Here is a 27489-nt window from a genome sequence, read left to right on the forward strand (position 1 = left end):
GGCTGTTTGGCCCCGAGGCTTGTCTCTCAGGCTCAGCACACAACCTGCTCCTACCAGGCTCCACCTGTCAAATGATCAGTAGATTTACTCGAGTACTGTACTCAAGTACAAATCTGAGGTACTTTTACTGTATATGACTATGTCCATTTTATGATTTATACCTTAGATTTATACTCCACTATATTTAGGAGGCAGATAATGCTACTTTTTTTACACTACTACCTTTAGTTACTTGTTACTTTTCAGATTACGATTTTCCAAACTGTTTAAAATCATTTGGTGATTTTGAATGAACATTTTTCTGATGATAATCCTTTTTAGAGATAGGTGGTTCTCAGAAAACAGCGACAATACAAACATATGATGATAATGCATTTTTAAGGACTAAACTACCCAACTGTATATATAAAAAAACCTCAATCCTCATCATTTACAGGAATAAAATGCAACATGTTCATTAATGCAAAAGAAAATAAATCATATTTAATATGACAACACTTACAGGGATCATTTTACTTACTTATTATTCTTTAAGTAAATTTAGCTCACCATTCTTTAATACTTTTACATTTTCTCTTTCATTTGTCTTGTGTTGGCTTTTTGACTCTGTTTTGTTTTCCTTCCTGCTTTCATGTTAACCTTATAGTAGAGCTTATGCCTCATGCAAAGCTTTTGACACACAAATAACTACATTTTCAGTTCATAAAATATGATTCTTGAAAGATTAGTGGTAGATTAACTGTTTATTATAGATTAACTGTTACACATTAGATTTTCATAATACCCAAGTGTGTGAAAAGGTAGTTAACCTAACTTTTACCAGCTGCAACATAAATGCTACACAGTTATGCATCTGTAAAAAGTGTAATCCAATGACATAATGTGACACTGACAGGGGTCATTCTGTCTTCGGTCTTCGGACACTTTAAAGAAATATTCATGCTAAAACCTCACTTAATATTTGGAATGCATTTACCCTTACATTTACCCTGAGCTACTGCAAATCTGACCTCGATACAAGATATGAATACTTCTTGCACCACTGCCACTGGAGAGATGGACTGATACTCACTCTGGGTGGGAAGGACGACCTGAGAGGCAGAACACAGGGCGGCACGTTCCCATACGCACCCTGTCATTAGTTGCAATAACTGAGGTGTTCCAGCAGATGTAAGTGTTCAGCTTGTTTTGCATCTTTTGTTCGTGTTAAAGACACTGGAGTTGAGCCAGATGAGTGTCTGAGAGAGCAGTCTGTTATTTACTGTTATTTTGGACATAATGACGGAAAGTTGTGTTTTGCTGCACAATAATATCAAAGATACTCTTTACAACCCCACCTTTACCTTCCAACATAAGTCTCAACATTCTTCCAATATCTTTTCAACCAAAGACTTCAATTAAGGAACTGAACTTTTTTACAAACACACACACTTAACCAGAACTAGACACGCATTACCAATATTTCTATACTGCATATCTGTAACGATATAGGTTGGAGTACCAAAAGAATGCTAAATTTAGACAACTACAACAGTAGTGGCAGTCTTAATCCTGCACTTCTACTGCTATTGTACATTTTAATTACATTATATTGATGTGGTTTTTACTGCTTAAACAGGCAGAAAACATCACCTGCTGCACTCTATTTCATTGATTTTCTAAGTTAATTTATTTGAAATGTGTCATTATCTTACTACAAGTGATTTACACGACTAGAAGTCGCTCATACATATTGATATTTTTATTCAGAGCTGTATCATCCATGCCACCTGTACTGTATCCATCCCCTGATGTCTCGTCCAACATTTTTACTGGCCGCTTGAAGCACCGAGGCCATTGTGCGATCCGACAAAGTGATTCAGTCTGCAATTTCATTGTTACACCGATGACAAGGTGGAGCAACAAGGAACAGCCTCTGTGGCATTGTCTGAGTGGGTGTTGTTGTGAAAGATTTACAGCTTAATGAGAGCAGTGTAAGGCAGTGCATGACAAGCCCCGCTGTGATCCATCACCTGGTCTGCCCTCAACCTTTGCTATACCTCAGCTCTATTCAGCAGCAATGATTTAGAGTCCATATACATGACAGAGGGACACATGCGACCATTTAACTTCAGGGTGAAGCAAAGGAGGAGAACATTGTTTTCTGTGCAGGTGATGAAGACTGAGTGTGGATGACTTTTTACCTCTGGATTTAATCTTTAATCATCTGACCTGATTCACTTGCATATGAATCTTGCGATAGAACACGTAGATGGCTGATTTTAGTATCTCAATGCTCATTATACTTGAATTTGACTGTTTTTATGTAAACAAGAATGAAGTAAATAAAGAACAAGGGGTGTATTTTGATTTCTGCTGTCTATGTATATGACCGTTTTTATCACTGGGGGACATGACATCAGTGTTTTCTCTGGTTTTATCGACCTGAGGATAAGAAAATACACAACCGTAGATTCTGACAGTATCTCTAAATTTCAGAGGTTTAGGTAAAATTAACTGGTTTAGTATTTTTTCCACCACATGTCTGTGATCAAATTTGAAGAAAAATTAATGTCCAGGCCTAAGTAATGAAACCAAACCAACAGAGAGAGGTTAATCCCTGACCTGAAGAAGACTGTGAGTTCTAGCTAAGCCAAATTATTAAAAGACTTTTTACATTTTTGCAAAGTAACGTGCTTTGGTACTTTTTGGTTATCATTAGTTATTGATCAAAAAGCGCAGGAACCTCACTCTATTTGAAAAAAGAGGTTTTGATACCTGCACATTCAGCAGGTGAATAAGTGAATGTAGGGAAGAGAATAAAAACAGATGTGGCTCGTGACTTTAAAATCCTGGCTACAATGCTGCCTATACAGGCCGATATCTTACTTTGAGGAATATCAGCTGTTTTGTCTCTTTTTTAATTTACAAAAAGCATCAAGCTCAACACGTCGGTGTTAACATGCTATAAAGCTTTGCTGGAATATCGATACTTGAATACGAACATATTGAATTTTATCTATAAAAGTAAAAAAAAAGTCTTGGAACAACATTTAGATCTTCAGGTCGGCCAATAGAATATAACAATTTGATGAATGACTAAAGACTGATGAGGGTGCATCGTGAAACTTGAACTCAGGACAACATGTTGGACTCAAAGTCTTGTTCATCTATTTTAATTTTGTTAAAGATTCCCTCCAGACACTTTTAAGGACACATAAATTTTCCTAACTACGATAATTTGTGTCTGGTAAGTTTTTCCCACAAAATGAAAAATGGAAATGAAATAACCTCATGGACATTCTTAAAGTTGAATCTGTTCTTTCACACTCATGTCCAGATGTCTCCCACTCCACTTAAAAGTCAATTTGGGACTCGAATAAGCTCCTGATAGGGTGCTCTGTTCATGCAAGCTGGTTGCAATACTTTGATGATTTCTGTTGCTCTTTATTGCTTCAATTGAGACTCATTAAAAAGACGATTAGGCCTCGTCAGTCTCCCGTCCCCTCCTCTCCTCTGAGTCCATTCACCGGGCCTCTGGGAGCAGAGCTGGGCTCCCTCCCTGCTGTGTGTGCCGGGTTTAGCTGGAGGCCGATTGAGTCAGTCAGTCACGTCCCATCGACGGCTGGATCTGGACTGGCCATGGGCAGCCCCCCAGAGAGGAGGTCCAGCGAGAAGAGGTGAACATTAACCCAGGTCCCATTCTGGGCATCCCACTACTCCCCATAAATCATTTACCCGTCCAGCATCGAGCCGGTGACAGCATCAGCATGACAACATCAATCTGTCAGGATTCCTCCAAACCAGGACTTCTTACAGATTTTCTGCCTCAGATGCTAATCGAGTGAATTGAGACTCATCCCGGTGAAAACAGACTCGCACTTTTGCCCCACAGAGACTCATCTGAAACACCTCAAGAGGTCCATGTATTTAATTTGATTGTTTGTGTATGTGATATGATTTCCATCAGGTCAAATCCCACCCAGATAACAATAGAGAAAGCTTCATATCTCAGGGGCTTCATCCTGTCTGATTATTGTTGTTTTCTTGCACGGTGACGAAGTAAATTTCCTCTCATCATTTAGTTATTAAACAAGATGACGGGGATATGACGGCTCTTTGTAAGACTGTTCAGATGTCAACGTCCTGCAGCAGGTTTCTCAAAGCACACTATAAGAGATCTTCTGTATAGGATTTCACAAATGAGTAACCTGCCTGAATAACTGAGGCTCGTTCAATCAATTCAAGATTTAAGACTCAACTTTCATTTATCATATCATCTTAGAACAGGATCATACAACACGATAAAGCTTGATGATCATATACCTATAAACGTAGAAATTACATATATATATATATATATATATATATAATGGATTTGCTCAGTTAAATGTCTGTATGTATGGCATCTGTGCACAATTTTTGGTGTGAATGGATGTTGCGGTGTTTATTGATCCATGTGTGCATGTTAACAGCTGTGTACATGTGTACACCTTAAGGCAAATCTAATCTAATCTATTGTCAATGTTTTTTTTGTATTCATTTAGCACTATAGTACACTTTCAATGATTGATTGAAAATCTAATTGTGAAAATGAGTCAGATTACTTTCTTCACTTTTGGACTTTTTGTAGAGATGTTTGCATTTTGGATTCATCTGGTAGGTATCTTTCGTTTGGCACCTTGTATGCATTTTATTAAGAGCTATATACAAAATAATGGTAAAAAAATATCAGTAATTCCTCTTATTTACATAGAAATATATAAATTCCTGTTATTTCTGCTGCCTTTAATGTTGCTTTTATTTAGTTTTGTCTTTCCACTTTTACATCAGTTTTACCGCTAACACTTTCTTTAATTTCCTCTTTTTTTAAACTAAATAAAGCTAAATAAAAAGTGCCTTGTCTTGCTTAACAATATGAATAAAATTGCTTCACTTTTGCAATAACATTCTGAAAAAATCCTCTTTATTTAATGTATACAGTTAATGATTTTCTGATGCTTAATGGACGATAAATCAATCAAGCATCTTAATTTATAGATTACAGGATGAGTTAAAAATAAAGATCCTCTCCATCTTTCATAATAAGAATAAAAAGAAGTGAATGCTAATGAGCTGAGTTAAATAACCTGAGATCAAAAGCCACTGATCTTTTCTCGAGTCCAGCCTAGCTGTCACTGTAGGTGGTGCTGCTGGCGATGTACGGCGAAGGCTTCTGACGGATCTCCATGACTGTGCAGGAGCCCAACAGAGGTCTCCTTGATCTGAGGCCTTTTGATGGAGGGGTCCTGTCACAGCAGCTCCATACATGTGTATGTATTTCTCCATAGAGAGGCTGGCGTTAACTCCGGTCGCAGTGACCAATTAGCCCTGGCAGAGTGGCCTCCTGACCCTTGACCCCTGCTGGGCAGTCCTATCCATTAACCCCTTGGGCCTCAGCTGGAGTTGATGTAGTGTCCTTTCTTCTGGCTCTGCTAAACACACGGCCACATTCAGCGTGCAGCTTCCACTTTCTGTCTCTCTCCCCTCTCCTCTGTTCCCCGGGTGGCAGCTCGCTCCTCGCGTTGACCTCCAAGTCCTCAGATCCTATTGGTCCATCGTCACCACACAGAGTCTCAGAGCATCCTCAACTTCATGTCTGTCTGTAGAGACCATCGTATCGCCTGCTTCTTCTTCCACTCCGGACTTATTTAATGTCAGTTTTATTTCTGGACTCCCTGAGGGGTAAAGGAGAGGATTAATTTTTCTGGGGATCCATTTTATAAGTTTGATCTGAATTAATTCTCTCCTGTGTTTACGACTTGTGAACTGGTGGGGGGGAAAAACTATTGCCAGGATGATCTCTCCAAGTTCCTTAAATCGTTTTTACATCATTAGCCGCAGTAGTAATAGTAGCAGTAGTAGCATTGCAGTAGAAGAAGAACCATCCCAGCCCATGGAAACTCACTCATCTATCAGAACTTTTTGATCACCGTTATTAAAATCCTGGACTGATCTCAAGCACAATGTTGCTTTTTATCAAATGATTTAACAATGTTATCCAGAGCAGCAGTTGTGGCAGTTACTGAGCTATGACCACATCTGCAGCCTGACTGCTGCCGCTCGGGGACATTGTTTTCAGCTGTGGATTGGCCGGAGAGGATTATAGATGATAGGACGGCTCAGATAGGCTAATGTTACCTGAGTATAATTGAACGACCTCAACTGCTTTCCATATCGTCATACAGACGTATCAAGACCTGCATATAATAAAAGCAATACAGCCAATATTACTTGTACAAGTAGCAGCAGTATCAGTTATAGGAGGAACTGATATAGTTTTATTGCTTTAAGTTTTATAGTCGATGTCCAATGGTCCTAATGCTAATTAAGGAGCTTGAACTTGGCCTGAGGGCAAATGTGTGCATTGCGACTTGGGGTTAAACAGTATTTTACATTCAAAGATATAACATGTTGCGTCCTTGTGTAAAGAAATCCTCTTTTTTTTTTTAAGGTAAATGTGCATTTCAGCTGGTCGCCTGTGCAAACATCCGAAATATCACATGGTACGTCAGAGAGTGAAGAAGGAAGTCGGCTAATGTGACTCAACATAACATCAATTACACTTCAACACAATACTGCATCTATGAGCATTTAACATCAGATAGAGTCTCATCAGCAGCGGCGGCTGTTTAACAATAAAAACTATCAGTTTCCATCATTTCACACTAAGACGTAATCAACCCACATGATTTGTTTTCATTGTTCTGCTTGAGAAATTACACACCGTGCATTTAAATACATCAGCTTTGAAGAAGTACAAATAATAGTATAATACAAACTCAACAAGGTTTGTTTATTCTGCTTATTCAGTCATGAAAACAAAGATATTTGATTATTCAATTTGTTTAGGACTAAAACAAATCTTTCAATAAAGATCTTCTCTTATGATTAAAATGTCTTCCTCTAACCTACGTACTGCACCTTTAAAGTTTGCTTCATTAAATTTTTTAGAAAGGATTCAGATTTTTTAGCACTTGGCCTGAACTCCCCGCGTTGACCTGCAGCCTCTTTTACGTCACGGAGCCCTGCCGAGGGAAGCCTTGTAATCCACTGATGTTGCTCTATTTGGTTTTGAATGAGGCCTTTGATTTTTACACCCAGGAAGCCTCTAAAGATCTGACCACGTCCCCTTTGCTCTCTTCTCCGGCAGAAACTGAAACAGCGGGAGGCTCATTAACATCTGTTAGAGCTTGAAACACAACTGTAAGCTCTCTAAACATGAGGCATTTAGTTCAGCGGTGAATTAGGGTTTGAATACAAACTCGGTTCACTGTGATCCAAAGAATATTCTGCTGACCAATTAGTGATAACCATGACAGTATTTAGTATTTGTTTACCTTCGTTCCTTGTGTATTATAGTGACTCTTTATATTTGGGGAATAATCGGCTTAATCAGGAAACACTGGTGTGAAGTTTCTGCTGGTCTTAATCGATTTATTTGATTTGACCTCATATTTCAACAATCTGATGTTTTGACTAAAAACAGTATGCACCTCATCGCATTATGAAGCTAATGTCTTGCAGTTGTGGACTCATTGGGGAATATGGATTAAAAAGAGTAAATGATTCAATACAAACTCCTAATTCCATTTATAGTTTACAAGCTTTTATTAGCTTCAGTAAGTTTGGGGACATTTCTGACAACTGAAGTTAAAAATCTATTTTGTGTAATCTTGAAGTCCAACGAAATTTGGCTGTTTTCTGTCAATAATTATTTAAAACATTCTATACAAGTGTTGACCCGACGTCTTCAGGAAACTTTTGACTAAGTTAAACAAGACGAGCGTCACCTCCTCCGTGGCTGTCTGTTTCGAAGCTGCATTTGTCCGATCCAAACTTCCTGGGAGCAGAGGATCACGGACTCCCCCTTCAACTCCAGCATGACTCACAGGCAGCAGAGCGTTACAGGGAAGGTCATGACTGATGCAAAAACATCATGGTTTGGCTTAAAATAGGCTACAGCCGTAGCTCCAATTCAACCCATGCTAACCCTTTGAGGACAACACAGTCGCATACTGTTTTTGTATTTGTTTACATTTGGCGGACCCTGCCACCAAAAGATGAGTTTGTATCATTACCTCATTAATATTGTAAATACAAAGATTCTGAGTTAATGTTTCTTCTCCAAAACTACATAGTGCACCTTTAAAGGTTGAAAATCTGTCAGTGTTTTTCTAAAGTTCTGTCGAGGTCTGAGGCAACGTAACATGTTGTTACTTTTATTTCTGAGATATTAAAGCCCGTTTTCATGCATTACCTTCTTTGGATGCCTCAGACTTCTTCAGCTTTTTTAAACTAACAGAATCCCCAAACTTGAGAACTGATTTTTAGCCTGATGTCAGCGTTGTGTAACTTTTTTTGGTTGATATTTCAGATTTTACATTATTAAAATGAATGTATGCACATTGCATTTAGTTTTCAGTCCTCTTACAGGTTTCACTATTTTCAAATGCTCTAAAACATTCTTTAACACAATGTGTAGAAATCATTGCCTCCTGAACAAATTAGCATAACGTATGTGCCAAGTTTTCGTGTGTAAGCATGGTTATATGTGATACTACTAAATATAAGTATGACCTTTATCTCGACCCAATGAAGCCGTGTAACTGTATTTTTTTACTGCAGGCTGTATGTCAGAACCAGATAAAGGCTGGGATGAATGACGCTATCGTGCTGTGTCGGGTTCGTTGAACTTGTTGCTTCGAATTCAGAGTTGCACTTTAGATCTATGAACTTCAAAGAGGCTGTTCGCTTATCACACAGCAGCACCACAACATCTTTGTCCAGGCTGTAAACAGGACAAACGCTCTCTGCTGCTGCCTCTTCTTCTTTTGTCATGTTTTAAACATTTATCTATCTATCTATCTATCTATCTATCTATCTATCTATCTATCTATCGTGCAAGAAATAACCACAGCCAAGTATTCATTTTGGAAAAAAAAAACTTTTACTTGAAATATCAATATTTTCTCAGAAAGTATAAATAATGATTTATGATTGATTTCAATTTTATACAAAAATAATACATTAGGAGGAAAAAAAAAATCATGTCCTGTCACACAAGTATGAGTGCCCTCTGATCAGATGGCAGTAGACGTGCCGATAACAGTCACAAACCAACCAAACATAACAATATAACAATGTAATGACCTAATATTGAACAGGAGACTGGATCTGCCACACTTACAACATGAAGGGTTTGATGGTCAAAGTTGCCCTTTGGGTAGAGATAGTGAAAGGAAAACACCACCTAAACTGTGACTTTGTGTTTAGACAGAAAATGCATTTGGATATAAATTGATACAGATGTTGGAGCTTATTGCGGTTTGTGAAACCCGGTTAAAGAAATGTACAGAAACAAGGTGTAAAAAGGGAGAAAAGATTGTGGTGAGTTCAGTCAGAGGCTGAGCTGAACACAAACAGGCTTCATGTTAGCTGGCTAGATAACTTGAAGCTGTCGGGGCGAATAATCCGGCTCAGTTTCACCAGAATAATATATTGGCACTGTACATGTCTGCAAACCAAAGATACATTAAAATTGTACATTTCATGTATCATATAGAGATTTCTGCATGTTCAGATTAAGTGTATATTAGCTGACTTCTATGTCATGAGGAGGAGGGGATGGTGATGGCATGGTAGCTTGCCAAGTTTCAGCATTCGTAAGCGTGAAACCAATGGATATTGGTAACGATACATTGGAAAGTTTTCCAACCACATTGGTGACAACAAAACCTGATGTTTTTTTTGAGACTTCCGGCCAATTTCCAGCTGAAGACCAGGTATTTTTATTGAGATGTCAGGACAATTTGCAGCTGGAAAAACAGGTATTTTTGAAAAGATGTCTGGTTAATCTGCAGCAAAAAACCTGGTATCTCTAATGAGTTTGTGGCTACAGTTGCCAAAAACATGATCTTTTTCTAACACTGACCAAATGGTTTTGTGCCTTAATAATATAATAATATTAACAATAATGATACGATTTCATCATATCCTTGGTTTGCAAAAAGTACCTTGCCGACACTTATTCCAATGACTGAGTTGGATATACAGAAATGGTCGACTTTGTGTAATGACATGAAAGTTGACAGCTCGCTTCCTTTTCTCTCTGAACACACTTCTGTAGTGCTCACGAGCAGCTGCTCCTCTCCCCTACATTTCTCAGTCCGTGTGGATTCCTGTCTGATTAGAGCAGCTGCTGTCACAACATCGTCCTCTTTCATGTCTCTCCTCTTCACTGAATACCAGACTAATATGGCTGTTTTGTTTCTGAATACCTGTCAATATTTTCATTCTTTCTGCCTCAGCGGGGGGTCCTGCGCCTTGATTTATGACGAGGAGTTATTGACAATATCGGTCCTGTTTTGGTATCTCCTCACTTTGGAGCAGGAAGTTCGGCGAGGGAGGAGGGAGGGAGGAGGGAGGAGGAGGGTGAGTCCCATTCCTGAAATTCACCTGAAACCTGTGTGCAAACAACATGGAGGGGAAGGGCCACGTTTAAAGAGTGTGAGTCAGTTCCCCCAAGGCAGACGTGGTTTACAGATACTGCAGGCTATCGTAGTCGTACCTACACTCCACTACTCTCTTAGTCTTTGGCATGTTTGTCACACACATCTGCTTTTGTGCTGTTTCTCGGGCAGCTCCACTGTACAATAATTGTTGGTGACTTCACTGATAGTGCATAATTCATCTCCAGTCTCAAGTGTGTGGAGTTCTGTGCAGAATCCAGTTATACAAAGCACTGCATACACCTATAGACGCATTGCATAGTCCTTTTCAAGATTGTCAAAGTCTTTTCAATCACAGTATACACATTGAACAACTCGACATGATGAATCCCCCCGAGCATTCATCGCCTGCACTTGTGCTAGTACAGTAAACTGAGTGTGAAAGAATAACATGGAAGACTCCTTTAAAGCCCAGTAAGAGGATCAATAACAGGTTATTGTGATTGTCACACAGTTCTGCTCACGTGCTCACGTCATCCAGGAACCTGTCGTGAGTTTTTTTTTTCCAGCCTTCACAGAGGCTGATTAGTGTCTCTGTCGTGTCCGTGTGTCTTCATATTTCCACCTTTAATCACAGTGTAATATAAGTTGCCTTCATTCAGGTCCGTACCACGCACAGCTTCTGAGCATTTTTCTGGTGCTTTGTTTTTTGTTCCTTTAAAAAAAAAGGAGGCATTAAAAAAAAAAAATAACTGAATACTGTTTTCACAGATTGTGTTAAAATCATCCTTGTTGATCATTTGTGTGCGACCGAGGGGAATCCAGTCTCTTCCCTCCACTGTCCCCGTTTTTCTCATCATTCACCGCCTGGCCCCGCCGTCGTCAGTCCTCTCGTTTTTTTTGTTGACTGACTCATCATCCAGCCGCGCCGTTGCCGGTTATTAAGAGTTGTCATGGTTATCGCGCCGAGAGGGTGGAAAAATGTGCTCCGGTTGCCGGGCACCGAGGAAGTCAGGTGGACGCTCTCACCAGGCCTGAAGAGGACACTGAAAGGAGGAGGAGGAGAGGGAGAGACGTGTCAGATAAAGCAGGTCTGTGTTACATAAAACAATAAATACAATCTGTCCAGTAACACAGGTATATACAGTATAATGTCATCATAACAAGTACTAAGCACATGAAGTCAGGTACAGTTTTGAGGTACTTGTCTATTTTTATGCTACTTTATACTCCATTACATCAACAGCTGTAGTTGTGTTTACATAATAAGGCTGTAAATTCAAAACATACTATAGTTTATACAATATTGTTATCAGTTAAGTTGTTCATGTAGAACCACTTCTAACTGCAACCTTAAAATTACACCTACATGTTAATCAGTAAAGACATTTTGTTATACTATCAAAAGTACAAGAAAATATGTGTAAGTATATATTGTTTACAAGGAGTTGATCTTATAATCGGCATTTTTCTGATGATGATAAAATAAATCAATTCAAAAATGTTCTACTTCGGCTCTAATTAAGCAGTCCTCAAAGAAACAAGTTACTAAGCTTTTCAAATCAATGTAATGGAGTAAAAAGTACAATATTTGCCTCAAAAATGCAGTGGAGTAGAAGTACTAAGTAGAGGAAATTGTAAGTATGTAAGAATGAATACCTCAAAATAGTCCTAAATAACCGTAGTACACTAAATGTACATTCCATCACTTTGTATATACAGTATAATCTGCATCATTACCATGGCTACAAACTACATGTAGCTGTACTTTTTTAAAATGTCACTATTTTATACCACTTGATACTTCTTACTCTATTACATTTGTCTAACATTTAAAGTAATTAGTTACTTGTTACAGATTAAGACTAAAATGTATTAAGTTTATTTAGCTCCATCACAACCTTAAAATACCACCCAATGTATATTTATTTCCTGATATCTATATACTTTTACTCTATAATGTTATGAATGCAGGACTTGCTCTTGTAATGGAGTATTCTTGCTACTTTTAATTAAGTACATGTTTTGAATACTTCGTCCAGCACTGGTAAATACATCGCTCCTGCACCTTCATGTGCCACACCTGATCAAATACATTCCTCATCCCTCTTCTCCTGACGCTGAGAAGCCTAGTTTCCATTGAAATGCCTCTTTTTTGGATTGTTTGTGGAATTTATTTTTTTCTCCAGGGGTGGAGGCAGGCAGGCGACCCTGACGTGACCCTGCGGCCAGCAAACAGCCTCACCTGATAAAGCTGACCCGCAGCTAAGACTGTGGAGTCATTAGACGGCGGGCTCTTAGCAGAGGTGAGTTCTAAACAGACTCAGGTATAATGGAGGGTTCACAGTAAACAATGAGTGTTATAAAGCCCGAGCATGTTGGTCATGAGAAGAAGTCTGCCCCGTCCAAATAAAAGTCCTGATAAGAAAATACCTGGGAGAGCCTGCGGGCTAATTGCTCTCTAAATAAACCGGTTTGTGAAATGCCACAAAGGTGGAAGGTAACAACCAGGACATTCACTCAAGTACTGTATTTGAAAACAATACTGGGGTTCTTGTGCTTTACTTGAGAATTTCAATGTTATACTAATTTATACTTTGTATAAATAAAGATAAATATAAATGAAACAACTTTAGATTAATTGATCGACTGTATATTTTCGTTGACGTTACTTTTTTAGAACAGTCAGGAAACCATTACCTCAGAATTACGTAAAAAGTAAAGTAAAAGTTATTTAAAAAAGACTATTTCAAATGAAAATTTTGAGGATATCATCCTTGATTTTACCTTGAAGTAAAATCGCTTGTCACATTTTATAGTGTATACAAAAATCTTAACATTTAAATATATCATAATATATATATATATAGACAGATAGATAGATATATTTGTGAGAGATTCAATTTACTGAGAAAACAAAAAAATCTGGAGATTTTATTGAGAAAAAAAATAATGGTAACACTATTAAAAATGAAATCAATGGACCCGACTTTTCACTGGGCTTTTGTATACTTAGAAAAAGTTTAGTTGGAGCTTCTTGTCACAACAATTTTCATTATTTTAAACTTGCTTAATTTATAGTTCATCAACAAAACTACTCCATCTGTACAATTCATTTTTCTTACAATATTTGGAGCATTAAAACCGGATGGTTTCTAACATTCTTGGCTTTTGGATCCTTACAAAAAGTCTTGTCACATCAATATTCAGTTACATTTATTTTAGTTATGTTTTATTATTTAATCCTGCTTGGTTTACAGTCCCCCAATGAGGCCACTCCTTCTGCAGTCAGTCTAAAACAGTATTTAAATGAAAATTAAGAGGAGCTAATTGGTGAAAGGCAATATCGTCTAAATTTATTTAAGTGACATTAATTAAAAAATAGCTTTTTTGAGCTGATACGAGGCGTTATGGGGCATATGGATTAGATTTAGAAATTTAGAGAGTGTTTTTTTACACCAATGGGTGCAGCTTTTGTCACAGCACACTCCTTTTTTTTACTGAAGTGTAACAATAAACACTTGATTGTCTTAGACTGGCTTAGATGCACCTATTTCACGGCATCACAGAGATTTTCCTTCCTTCCTCCACAGAGAAAACGCCGCCGCGCTCTGACCTATCATCCCATCGACCCATCAGTTTGTCAGTAGCAGTGCGGCGGTACGAGCGCTCTTCCTCAGCGTGGGAAATTGAGCGTGTGAAAGCACCGTGGACGACATTTCAGGCTAGAGCGATCACCGAGAGCAGGGAGAGGTAGGAAAGAGGAAGAGGTGTAATTAACCAAAAAAACTACACCATCCACCACCCCCCTCACCACCCGGCTCTTCTCATCTCCAGCCCCACTGTAGCATGGAGGAAATGGAAGAAGACGAGCGATGAGGACTTTGATTAAGAGTGAGGCTCATTTCCTGATCGCAGAGGAAAACTCTCAGCAGGGAGAGGAAAGTGAAAGGAGGCAGCATTAATCAAGAGGCGTTCAGGTTGAGGGAACAGGTGATTGATTAGGAGGAAATAGGAATCCTGAGGAGTATACTATCCATATATCTGCCCTGCCTGTTAGTTTGGAGCCGTATGAAAGCACTTGAACAAGCAGCAGCTGCAAACTCAAGTAAAATGACTTCAATGATTTGACTTGTGTGTGATTCTGTTGATTCTACTCATTTAAAGTGCGTGACTGAACTGATAAAAATGTATTTACCCAGGAGAGACCCCCGAGTTGCACCATCTTGTTTACAGGAGCGTCCTAATGTGACAGGAATCAAAGAAGTCAACACACAAACACAACACACACACACACCCACACACACTTTTCCCACTTGTAATCTAGTGCCTGCTGTTAGTTTGCGCTTTGTTTGAGTGGTGAAGGGTGATTTTTTTTATGTATCAACGGGTGACAGGTGAGCTGATCAAAGTGTGTGAGTACTTTTCGAGAGAGATTTGATGACAAGATAATACTTTCTGTTGCAAAATGCTAAATTTACTTCACTTATACGTCAAATTTACTGATGATTCTCATGCAAATACCCCGATGTTGTTTCAATCTAAAAACCCAACAGACAGACGGCGGTGAGAACATGCAGCTAAAACTGTGGCTCCTCTGGGATGTGATATATTTTGTGGGGTAGAGACTCACCGTCTTGCTCGAGGACATGGAGCTGAGGGTGCTGAGGCTGTTGGCGTCTGTGACCACCATGGCCGAGGGGAAGCGTGACGGGTGGGAGTATTGGGGGGGCTCTTGCTTGTGAGGATACACTGCAAAGGAAACGTCAGAGAGATAATTAGACTACAAAACTTAAATCTTTTCCCATATTGTAGAAAGTGGGATTAACATGTCACTTTGTTTATTTTAAAGCAGATCTCGGGCTGTATAAACACTATGAAAGTGGTTTTACAGACACTGGCAGAGAGTTTATGCAACAGAAATAAATAATTTTGTTATAAAAAAGTTAAATGAGCAGAAATTGAGCTCAGTATGATAAATAAACATAATTTGAAGGTTGATATCAGGTTTGTAGCAGCTCTTTTTGCTTTAAGTATTCAGAGACATTAAAAAGAAATAGATCATATTATGTTTTTTTTTGTTTTTGGTTTAAAAAAATCTCCTCTTAACAACATAATTACATTTATCATTCTGACTTTTCTCCAATTATTTATTATTTCCTGTCAAAGATGGAGAGTTTTATCCTTCAGACCTCTTAAAACAATCAAATTAAACAATTTAAAAAAGTAAAATCACTTCTATTTGTTACTTTTCATAACCTACAATGTAAAATCGGACACCTACTTTACTTTAAAAAATGCAATAAGCCAATTGCCTTGTAAAGTAAACTAATAACTTGAAGTTGTTAAAACTTCTACGCTGGTGCAATTTCAATGTAATCGTCTACTTTACTTGGTAATTCGGGGGTATACATAGAAGTATAGTGTTACTGACTGTGCGAGTGTGTGACGGTAGCCATGAACGGCTGCTGGCTCATGTGGCTAGGGGACTGCTGCATCAGGCTCTGCTGGTGGGGGCTGTGGAGCTGCTGGGAGAACTGGACCGGCTGCAGCGCGGCGAGGCTGCCCGCCACGCTATTGATCACTGGCACCGTCTGAGACTGCGATGTGTTTAAACCTATCAAGAGACACAAACCAAAATGTCAGTCAAAACATGTCGTGCCAAAATAAATCATTTTCTGTGTTGTGAATGGACGGATGGAGGACTTACTCTGTGCGATGGCCATGACTCCAGATAGAGGCATGATGAGGTTCTGTGTCTGCTGGTGGCTGTGATGGGAGCTGTGGATGTTTGTCAGCGTGCTGACTGGAGGAAGTCCTCCACCTGAACCTGAAATCTGGAGGACGAAAACAGAGGAAATAAGCAAAATGACAGCGCTGTTTTATTGCTTTAATATTTGTTATAATAGACTACAACACTTAAAGTCATGAGAGCTTGAGCATCTGCTACGTACATCCATATAAATGTATTTTTCAAAGTGAAACAGATGTTGGCTGCTAAACAAACAACAGACATAAATGTTGACTTAGTTCAGATTCTTTTGTACGACACCACACTTGTGTAACTCCACTCGTACACGGCACACAAGCAAATACTGATAAGAGAGGAGAGCCGTAGGGAAAAATGTCAGAATAGAGAGCTGTGCGTGAGTTTGTGCAGCGCATTGACAGCGTTTGCATGTAAGTTTATCAAATGCTTTAAAAACTATAAAAATAACTGTAAAAAAAACAACAACTTCCACACATGTACAGTACTGAGCTCTGGATCCTCCGACACGGAGGGGCTACGTCGATTTGACTACAGCCAGCTGCCTACAGAGGACAGACACACATCTGCAGATAAGAAACTGTCAGCTCTGACCCACTGCACACCACACTGCCCGCCCTCCCCTGTGGTCATTTCCCATAATGCCGCTCCAAAAGGCAGAAGTGTTTTGATCTGACAGGGAAGTTCATGAACAGTTTTGAATATTTCAGTTGCAGGACTTCATATTTTACCCTGAACGAGATACTGTACGTGCTTTAAATGGTTGAATTTTGGCAAATATTCTGACAGTAAATCACACATCATATATCAAAAGTATTGTTAACTGGGAGGCTTTGGGTCTGTGCGCTGTTTTCCTTGTCACTGATCAAATATTGGACGAGGGCAGAAGGGAGAAACTCTGAAGTAGACTTAAAAAAAAAACATTGGGTATGATCGAATGTTGGCGTCATTTCTCTGGCAGAGCAAGCAGCGCTCCACCTGCGTCTCCTCACTGTGAGGCATTTAATCAATACAGACAGAATGTTTCTTTGTCAGGTTTATTGGCTGAGCGATGGACATGCCTGGCGCACTCTGGTGAAGGCTGTGTGCTGGGCCAGCCATGGCCTGCCACCCCAGCTCCACCTTCCAAACACAGCAGCACAATGCGCTATTTGTTGGCTCTCGCTAGCGGGTCCATGGGACAGGAGGTTCAGGAACCTGCTTTGTACGTTTATGCTAAACGCTGGCTGGGTCTTATCTAATCTGAGGCCATGAGGGCCCAGGTGTGTTCACTCACCATCTTGGCGTCAGGTGACAGCAGGCTGTGGCTGTGGTCCAATCCTCCCGGAGACACCTGCTGGAGCACCGACTGGCTGGACGGCATGGCGTTGCTACTGTGGTGACTGATGGTCGTGGAGGAGGAGACCTCGCCGGGGCCTTGGCTGTAACGCACTGGCAGAGAAACACACAGACAGTTAGATTCACTCGTGCTGGCTCACAGCTGCTGCGTCCTGTAACTATAGCAGTTATATAGGGCAGAGAGATAGTGGTGTGGGGCCTCAGTCTGAGCTGCAACAACCAGGCTCACCTGCTCTTTGACTCAGACAGCAGAGGACAGAGCAAACAAACACACTGAGCCGTCCGCTGCTGCTATCTGCGCAGCTCAGCCAAGGCCACGAACTGTGTACACGCACTCATTACAGCAAAACTCCCATCAGACTCTCTGATCTGCACACAAATGCCACTGACGATGTCCACAATTACGTCAGTGTGAAGCTTCAGCACTCAGATGGTTGACAATTAAGTACTGAAGTAATATTAAGTAGTCGTATAATGTAGAAGCACTCTGTATTACATTATAAAATATTACATATCAGATTAATAATACTAATAAATTAAAGTGTCAGGAAATGTTACTGTTTTAGTTGGTTGAGCTGGTTTTAACTTTTTTATATAAAAAGGTCACGAGAGAAAGTTCTGTTATATAAATCTGACTATTCTTTTATGTTTTAAGGCAAAATATTTGATAATTGTACCTCTTTCAACCTAAATAAAGACATATAAGAAGCGTATTTTAGAAGGTTATCTTGTGTTTTCTGATGTAAAACATGTTGACACTTTTGACACTACTCAAATCTAAAGCTGTGTGGTGCAAACAGTTCAACATCTCCCTCTGACATGTAGTGGAAAGTGGCAGATAAACCGAAAATGTGCGTAGTTATTCACAGCTGCACTGAAAATGACATTCGTCTTTTAGTGCCATCACTTAATCCCGTGTCTAGACTTCTCTCATCAGAGGCCTGGAGGAATGCCTCACCCCGCCACAACCGACAATCAAATGCCTGTTTGCCGATTCAGGCCCCCTCTGATACCAACAGAGTCAACATTACACAATTACAAACAATGTCAAACACATTCTTATCCTGTGGTCTCAGAGAGCTGCCCTCCCTCAGTGACAGTGTAGAGACAGACTCTGTTTGCACTCAGATCTCACATCTTCCCCGAGCCCTCCGTCCCTGACCCGGGTGTGTCGGGCCTGAACGCCCCGCCGAAGTCGGCCAGACATGACAGGAAGCATTGATATACAGCCATTTTGAGATAAAAAGAGGGAGAGGCGCTGACACTAAATGTGACCAATGAGGGGGGACATTGATTTCTTGTCGCTGCTGGAAACTGGACCAGGGTGTGTTTGCAGATCTGAAAGTTTGCTTCAAGTGTCAAAGAAACAAATTGGCATCAGTGTCCCTGTATCATCGAGATATAACATGTCTGGTAGGATGTTTCCAGTCTTTATGTTAAGCTAACATCTGCTAGCTATAGCTTCACAGGCTATTTAAAGCAAATGTTTCCTATTCTGAGGAACATGCTTTTTCACTTTATTACTGGTTAACTGATGAGCTTTAGAGGTGCTGGTGGATATATCTTTTTTTATTTGGACAAAGCCAGGCTAGCTGCTTTCAGTCTTAACGTTAAGCTAACGTCTGCTGGCTTCTTATCTGAAGCAATACTCAGAAATATGCTTATTAACTTTATTCCAAAGAGTTAAGATAGAAATACAACAGGTTATTTGGTGAGCTTTAAAGATGCTGGTGAATATTTTTTAAATTTGACAGAGCTAAGTCAGCTGTTCCTCCACACTTTAAGTCTTTATTCTAGGCTAAGCTAACCATCTTTAGGCTCCAGCGTCATATTTAACTTACATAATGGTGTCAGTCTTCTAACCTTACTCTTAACAAGAAAGCAAACCAGGATATTTGCCATAATGTTGAACTATTACTTCTGCTACAAGAACTTAAAACCCAAATGCCGCTACGTCTGAAGCAGCCACAGGGCCGTATTTCATCCTCTAAAGTGCCTGTCCTCCATTTTGTTCAGCCCACAGACTTCATATTGTCTTCCGCAACATAGTCGCAACCCCACAACACTGCACCATGCCTTGTAAACACTGCCGCAGAACAATAAAGCAGTCCATTGGACTCATGACCCCCATTGCCACACAATAGAAGAGGACTCATAAAAAGGCAGTTATCTCGGAGCTGGGCGACCTCTTAAAGTGTCTCAGGGAGAAAAGGATGCTATTCAGGCCAGTTTTGTTTCTTTGGGCTCGGTAATAATTTTAACTGCAGGGAGCCTCGGGGTAAATAAGTAAGACTTCAAGAGACTCTGGGTCTTATAGAGACATAGAGGGAAGATCAGATTTTCTTGAGATGCACCAAGATTATGTTAAAATTTTCCCATCTGCGCTCTGGCATGTTGGGAAAATCCTCTTCAAGAGCTGGGGGAGGGCGAGAACTTCAGAAGGGGAGTGGTAGCAAGGATCTTCAGCAGGTTTAAAAGGCTCCAGCTCCCTGTGTGACCCATGTAAAATCAAAGCCGGCCTCCCCAACCCCAGGCAGCGCTCATTGTCGTGGCCCTGCATATGACAGACCTCCTGGGTCTCTGCAGGACGTATCCATGGTCTCTTCTTTGTGGCTCTCGAGTAGACACAGAGCGCTGGAAAGTGCAGAGCTCGGCCAATCCTCTCTGTGTGGGTGTGTGACTCCTGTTGCAAGCTAGCCTGAGGTGGCAGCGGAGAATCCCCCCTACTACTGTATCTGATCTGGAACTTCTGAGTCTGCTAGATTTGTGACGTGCAGAACGATGCAGCTCAGCTTACACAGCAATGAGTCAATTTTATGGTGAATTCAGCTGCCAAATCACCAAAGAGGAAGGGATATTTTCAATGTTTACTTGAAATAAAGCACAAATAAACAGTTTAAGTATCAGCAAAATGTACCTACAGTGCCAAAATAAAAAATACTTGTCATGCCGGAAGTATTAAATTTCAAGTTGTTGATTGTTAGCTAGTTTAAACTACTTCACATACATTGAGATAGTTCAGTGCAGCTGTTCCCAACCTGAAGGTCGGTCCCCTCTAAGGGTCACAAGATAAATCTAAACTTCTGCTAGTGTTACATACAATTTTGACAATTTTGTAATCTGTGACTACCCTGAGTTTTATCTTTGTCAGCCTCTCATAGTTTTATTTTTATTTCTTTAAATGTATAGAAGCATTTGAGAAGCTTTAAGGGTAAATTTCTCTTCATTGGGACACTGGGGGAAAAATGGCACTTTAAAATAAGCAAATAAAACAATGAATACAAGATGTTTCTTTGTTTGAAAATGTAAAAACTAAAAAGAGGTGCCATATCTCACTGAATTATTCAATACAATTTGATCAGATATGATATACTTTATTGTCCCTATAGGGGAGTTTGTCTCCATTTTACATTAAGCCTAAAGAAGTTTTTGACAAGAAACCAGAAATATACAGCTTGAAGCTTTTGTGTAACAGCTCCTAACATCTAAAAATTGACGTGGGGCCAGGCACTGATTTTTGTAGGCAAGATAGTTTAGAACCAAATGTTTCAATTGTTAAATTAAAATTTCAGAGTTTAAATTTCTTCTCCAAAAACTACGCAGTGCTCCTTTAAATATAGTACATGTATTTTGAGTACTTGCAAATTACCATGTCTAAATAAATCATTATTGCATAATCTAATATAATTTTGTCGACACACAGCATATTTATTTGACTAACTTGTTAGTGCAGATCAATGTTTCAGAGTAAAATGCCGTCAATAAGATGGATTACTTCAGCTCAGTAAACGTTATTAGTGGATGAACAGTGGGTAAATATTGCATGTGAAAACACAGGTGTGTGCCTGCTAACACACTCAGTAATCTCCCTGAGATCAGTTTCATTTCAGAAAGTAAAAAATGTTCACCGCCAAAACGGCGCGTCACACTGCTCGACTGTCTATCCGGTTGTGACCAACTGGCCAACGAACTGTGACAAAATCAATAGAAACTCCCAAAGTAAGAGGAGATTCTTTGATCTGACCCAGCAGTGACCTCTCTCGTATGACTAAAGGTGTGGCGACGCTTTAAGGAGGGGGGTGACTCGCTTTCTCTATAGGCGATGAAGGGGTCATCAGTCCTGTCTGGCCAGAAAAGAGCCAATACCCCGGTGGACAGCTCCTGCTGCTCCAAGTCTGCACCCAGCCTCAGCAACTATACCACTGCCTATAAAGGTGATGGGGGAGGCTTTAAAACCAGTCCTCCTCTGGGCCCAGCAGAGATAAATGAACCTAGGTTACAGTCACTGCAGTCTTCTAATACACCACAGACAATGGGACCTCCTGCTGATGGAGAGTATAGAGAGTAGAAGTCAGAGGAGCCCCTTATCAAAGGCCTGGGAGATGTAGTAGCAAAGGATTTTAATTGTCCATTAAGCATGCATAATACAGGCCGTGCCCTAGCAACGCAATGAGATGCCCTGCTGAGATATTATTGTCAGGCCAGGGGCTGACACTGAAAAACAGCTGATGCTGTCGGCAGGATGCCAGCAGGACACCTTGTAAGCAGCCAGCTGAGGGGTTTTTTAGGCGAACAAAGTGCTTTTCTGCCAAGCACCGACCCTTCCCTTCTGCAGCCTTATCGCTGACCCCTCTGCCTCTGCAACCTGAGGTCAATGCCTGGTCAGGTGTTCTGGGCGACAGAAACGAAAAAAAAAAAAAAAAAACCTCAAGCAAACAGACAATCCACAAGTGGGACCAGTTTATCCAAAGGTAAAAGAGCAAGCCAAGGCAAACAGTTTGTTTTCCCTTCAAAGCTCGCCTCGTGTTCGAACACGAGAGGACAACAATGGGCTCTGAGTGAGTCTCTCAAATCACAGTTTTATGGTGGGTGAGTGATGGCGCGGAGGATAATGCCCCGCGAGGCCTATCAGCTTTGTTTTTATGTCGTATACACCAGGTAGACTCGGTCAATACTAATTAGTCCAAACGCAAACATCGGGTCAGGGTGAAATGGTCGGGGCAACAGCGCGCGGCATTTCCTTGTTTTGGCAACTGCCTGAGCGGAGTCATTAGCAACCTGCATGGGAGGAGGAAATGTGGAAATGACGGCGTTGTGGTGAGGTGATCTGGATGTGTCTGTCCCCCCACCCTGACCCTGGCCTGACCCAGGGCCTGTCACAGGATTGCTGCCCTTTGTGTCATGCTTCTCCATGCTGACTTTGGAGTGGAGATTGCAGGTACAATGTGGATTGTTCTCAGTGTGTTTTCAAAGATCAGAATAACAATGGCATTTGCTCAGCTCACTCACTCACGCTCATTGATCACTTGTCCCCTCTCTCTCTGCCTCTCTGATCACATCAGCTGTGCCTCTGACCATCTCTGACAGCAGTTTCACACCCAAGAAAACTAAATCATGTACCCTTTTTTTGGCAACATTGGGGCGTAAATACCTGAAGTTGGATCTGTGAATTGATGTCAGCGTAACTGTAAGCGATGAATATGCACACATAACACTTAAAGGGTGCTGCAAAAGTTTAAAAACATGTTCCATAACACTTTTTGTGGCTCCAGGGGGAATTTGTATCAAATCTGATCAACGGCCTAAAGTGATGTCACATGAGTCAGCATTGCTTGAGGGAATGTAGCTAAGAACATTTACTTGAGGACTCCATTACATTCATTTAATAACTTAGCTAATGGTTAATAGTTACTTTGCATATTGCAGGCTGTATTATCATTTAATTATTTTGTATTTTAACTGCAATTGCGTTGAAAGAAAAAATTGCTTTTGAATAATCCGATAATTCTGAAAACTGGATCTGATAATCAGCCAGGTGGATAATCAGTTGACCCATGATAGGTATAAAATGCAAATACGTCATCCTTTTTTTTCCTTTTTATATAGAATTCATATTTAATACCCGATATTTTATGCTTTTTGGCTACTTTTTAAAGACACTATTGAGGACTAAAAGTTTGAAAATGAAAGAAAATCAGGGGGTTGTGGAGCTTCGTAGGCCGCTACTCATCTCCTCTTCAGGTTTGCAGCTAAAGGCTACATTAGCTTCTTTTGTTCTAACCTTAAGGAATCTTTGATCAAACTTACTGTAGTCGCGTTGCATTGTGGGTAATGTAGGTGCCAGGTTTCTACAATGCAGAAGAATGTGTGGAACAACAAGACACTATCTGTGGTTCAGTTTCGAGACTTGAGTGGAGTGCTGCAGTGCAATCATGACACATCCTAAAGAAACGTCTCTTGGCGTCTTACTTGGAGGTGAAGCGCTGGTCTGATGATGTGGCGAGCTGTGAGACAGCAGAGGGTTGATGCTGTGGGGCTGTGAAGTGATGGCGTCCATGGCCAGCTTCTGCCTGAAAGCTTCCTCTTTACGCCGGTTGGCGAACCAGTTATAGACTCGCACTTCGGTGACCAGATTAGAGCCGAGGCCCTGAGCTTTGGAGGGGGAGACGCCTCTCTGGAGACACTCAGCTCTGCGGGGGGAAACAGATGCACGAGGTGAAAAACTAGCTTGGATGCTGTTTGGGTGAAACTTTTCTAGGGAGGTGTCACGTTTTTCTACCTGTTGCACTCCTCTACTAAAGTTTCCCGCTCCTCCTTGCTGGGGTTCTTCTGCCGTTCGTAGGCCTGATACAGGATTTGCTGGGACGCGGGCCCCCACTTGAAACGGTTGCGTCTCATTTTCTTGCTGGAAGGTTCGCTGCCCACGTCGTCACCAGGCTGACCCTGACCGGACGGGTTGAACTCTGGGAAAAAAAACACTGGATCCTGATTGCCTTTGTCTGTCATATTGCTGCCAGAACCGTGAGCTGCCTGGTTGAACTCTGAAAAAAACAAGAAGAGGTACATTCAATAAAATGGACAAAAGTTATTTAGACATTGGTGTTTTCTATCAATAAATAATTATTTCCTCCTTTTGATGCATCATGACAACTTCAGTGTGATCCAGAGGCCTAATTCTATAGGTGTCCAATCCAACCTGATGTCGCTGCAGGTCTGAAACCCAAATAAAAAGCACCACGCTGCTGCCTGCCAAAGCTGTGAGAAACTCAAATATTAACTTACGTCGGAGAATTTCCCGCTGTTTCCTGACGTACCAGGTGTAGAGGGCCGCTCGCTTCTGCGTTTTCATGGGCGTGCCTTTGTTGAGGTGCTGGGAGAGGTGAGACTGGTTGAGCCCTGTGATGTCCACAACCTCCCGTTGGGGGATGTTGTGCTGCTGCATGTAACCTTTGATCATGCGGGCAGCACGCCATGGGTCCTCTCTGGGTTCAGATAAAACACAGGAGCAGAAAAACGCACTCATTTCAACACTGAGTCACATTCAGCTTTCAGAGGGAAGTAATAAAGAACAAAACAACATTTTACCACTTCAGATTTTATGGCTGAAAGTTTTTTTTTTGTTTGTGTCGTGATTTTAAATTTAAGAGAAGAAATGCTTTGTGCACACCAGATTTTAGATTTTGGTAGTTTTGCTGGTATGAAAACTTTATTTTAAACTGAGAATATGAAAGTATTCTGCTCAAACACACATGAACTTGCTCCTTTAACTTCACAGCTCCGAGGCCTCAAGTTTAAATGGACTGTAGCGATAATAAGTCCCCCTGACAGACTTCCCGTTTATCACCGCTGCCCGTTCAATAAGGCTGTAAATATTTTCAAAGGTTAGTTCAAGTGGATCCGGGCAGGTTGGGAAACTTGGACTTAGTATTTGTCGCTTTAGCACAGAGATTTCAGCCGGGAGACAGATAGCTTCGCTTTTTGTGAATGTAAAACAACCATGAATAAAAACAAAAATTTAAAATTTAACGGACGACAAAACTGTGGCACAAAACGTCTGGTAATCCCCAAGTACAAAGATATTTGTGACATTTTTTGCTTTTTTTTTTTTTGGAGAAGTTTACATAAAATAAAATGTAAAAAGTAGTCACATAAATAATCTTTAGTTTTTTAAAGGTTTGACATGATTGAAATAAAACACATTGATAATTAATTGATAATTAGAGGACAGTTTCAGGTCAAGATGATTAAAGAATTAGCTACAGATGTAAAAATCACAAAAAAGGAAAATCTATTAAGTTGCATTTAATTAAACTTTGATTGTATTTTGGATTAAAATCGCGTAAATTCCTACCTGTAAAATCAGGACGTCATTACTCACAACACCACCGATGATTCATTTATTTTTTTCTGCCTCAGCACGAACATATTGAAAACATTAATAAAGCACAATCGGATGTGTGAAACGAGGCCTTACCCTCGGATGGGAGATTAGCAGGTCCAGACACGCAGACATCAGTAATTATAGCAAATCTACACACGTCTGTTTGTTTTGGAGAATGTGGAGGCCTGCATCTAAGTCTGCGGGTTAAGTGGGAGATGTTAGTTTATAACTTTTGACAATGAATAACCAGATCTCCATTCACTCTAATCACACGCCACTGTGTATCTTTCAGTTGATGATTTATAGAATAAAATTAATAATAACTTAACCGCACGTGGGTTCGTTTTGATATTTCTTCCGGTCCTTGTTGGAGCCTCAAATATTAGTTTTACAGTGAATCAAGTGGCTGAAGAGGAGATGATTAGAAATAATAATAATAAAAAAAAAATAGATTACAGGTTTGATGATGGGTTTACAGACACGTAAAGAAAATGGGGAAAAGAGGATTTTTTAGTTTAATTGAATCAAGACGGAGATAATAAAATGAGGATTATTATTATTAGAATTAGTATTTTGTGTAATTATTAAAAAACATTATCATGCGTGTCAAACTTGTTGTTATATATTTATTTTTTAAAATCCTAAATTGAGATTGGTGCCGCTTCACTTTCCCCTCGTGAGTTTTATCGTCGGGAGGTGGAGTATAGTTAATAATAAATAGATCTAAAGGTTCAGCTGATATTTTTTTTCCGAAGGTAAAGAAATAATAATCTTTCTAGATAATTAGTAACCAGAATGTGAGAGCCGAGTCCGTGGCGGGTTATTTTAAAACTGTAAACACAGACAGGAAACTGCTTTAAGAATAAAATAATAATAAAAGGTGTTTTGTTGTTTGTTTTTTTAAATTCACGGCTGATTTTCTTTGTAAATGTGAGCGCACAAACTTTTTGTTTCACTTTCTCCTCGAAAGTTTTACCCCGTTTTTCTTTCTTTTTTTTTTTTAATAAACTCAGATTTGGTGTAAAGACTCACGCCAACATGCGCTCCACCTCCGCGCGTTGCTCGGCGGCCTCCTCCGTGTTCAGCGACTGGAGCTCCTTCAGGATCGGCGGCGTGTCGTAGTCGTCCCCGTCCTCGGAGCCCTCGTCGCCGGACAGCTTGCCCTTGTTGTGGCCGTTGGTGAGCGTGTGGAAGACGGGTTTGGAGTCGACGTCCGCCGCGCTCATCTTGCCGCTCTGAGGCGCGGCGGCGGGCGACATGGGCAGGCTCTCCAGTTTTACTCCAAAACCCTGCGGGCTGGGGTCCATGTCGTCCAGGGCCTGGATCAGCACGTCTCGGGTGACTCCTGAGTCCAGCAGGGCGCTGAGGAGCTCCTGCTGCAGGGATGTCAGCTTGGAAACCATTTTAGAGAACATTAAAAAAACACAACATAGGCCTGCTGGGGGTTGCGCGCTGCAAGCAAAGAAAGAGGGAAGAGGAAAGAGGGGATGGTGGTGGTGATGAAAAATAAAAAATAAAGTCAGAATAAAGTCCCTCTCTTCCTCTCTTAGTCCAGTTGTGCTCGGCTGCTGACACCTGCTCCGAGAGGCTGCTTCACTTCCCTGTCGGAGGGGAGGATGGAGCTACTTTGCCATGATGCTTGAAGAGAGCAGGGGGATATAAAACATGATAATGAGTGGGCCGGCTGATGGAGCCTTATGTAAATCCACAGAATAAGGCCCCGCTCTGGGCCGAGGTGGACATGTGTTTACACT

The 27489-nt window shown here is 40.6% G+C and overlaps 1 protein-coding gene and 1 long non-coding RNA gene across 2 annotated transcripts; one reads left to right on the forward strand and one right to left on the reverse strand.

Annotated features, from left to right (window-relative positions):
- Window positions 1-9768: 9768 nt before the first annotated feature.
- On the reverse strand, window positions 9769-27433 carry hnf1ba (HNF1 homeobox Ba). Its single transcript, XM_030438433.1, has 10 exons — window positions 26768-27433; window positions 24637-24836; window positions 24134-24395; window positions 23824-24044; window positions 17513-17667; window positions 16180-16306; window positions 15904-16086; window positions 15103-15221; window positions 14668-14712; window positions 9769-11515 (listed from the first exon to the last, which is right to left on the reverse strand). The coding sequence occupies exons 1-10, from the start codon at window positions 27148-27150 to the stop codon at window positions 11495-11497; spliced, it is 1716 nt and encodes a 571-aa protein (XP_030294293.1). The 5' UTR covers window positions 27151-27433; the 3' UTR covers window positions 9769-11494.
- On the forward strand, window positions 11511-14512 carry LOC115594384 (uncharacterized). The gene is made up of 4 exons (XR_003986466.1): window positions 11511-11560; window positions 12659-12775; window positions 14063-14222; window positions 14307-14512. It is a non-coding gene; the product is annotated as an uncharacterized LOC115594384 (long non-coding RNA).
- Window positions 27434-27489: the final 56 nt, after the last annotated feature.

This window comes from Sparus aurata, chromosome 2 (assembly GCF_900880675.1).
Source record: "Sparus aurata chromosome 2, fSpaAur1.1, whole genome shotgun sequence".
Lineage (NCBI taxonomy): Eukaryota > Metazoa > Chordata > Actinopteri > Spariformes > Sparidae > Sparus > Sparus aurata.

Coding starts and splice junctions, on each gene's coding strand:
- hnf1ba (XM_030438433.1), bottom strand. CDS start 27,150: ATGTTCTCTAAAATGGTTTCCAAGCTGACATCCCTGCAGCAGGAGCTC. Junction 24,045..24,133: donor TTAGTAGAGGAGTGCAACAG/GTAGAAAAACGT, acceptor TTCCCCCCGCAG/AGCTGAGTGTCTCCAGAGAG. Junction 16,307..17,512: donor TGTCACCTGACGCCAAGATG/GTGAGTGAACAC, acceptor TTCGTCCTCCAG/ATTTCAGGTTCAGGTGGAGG.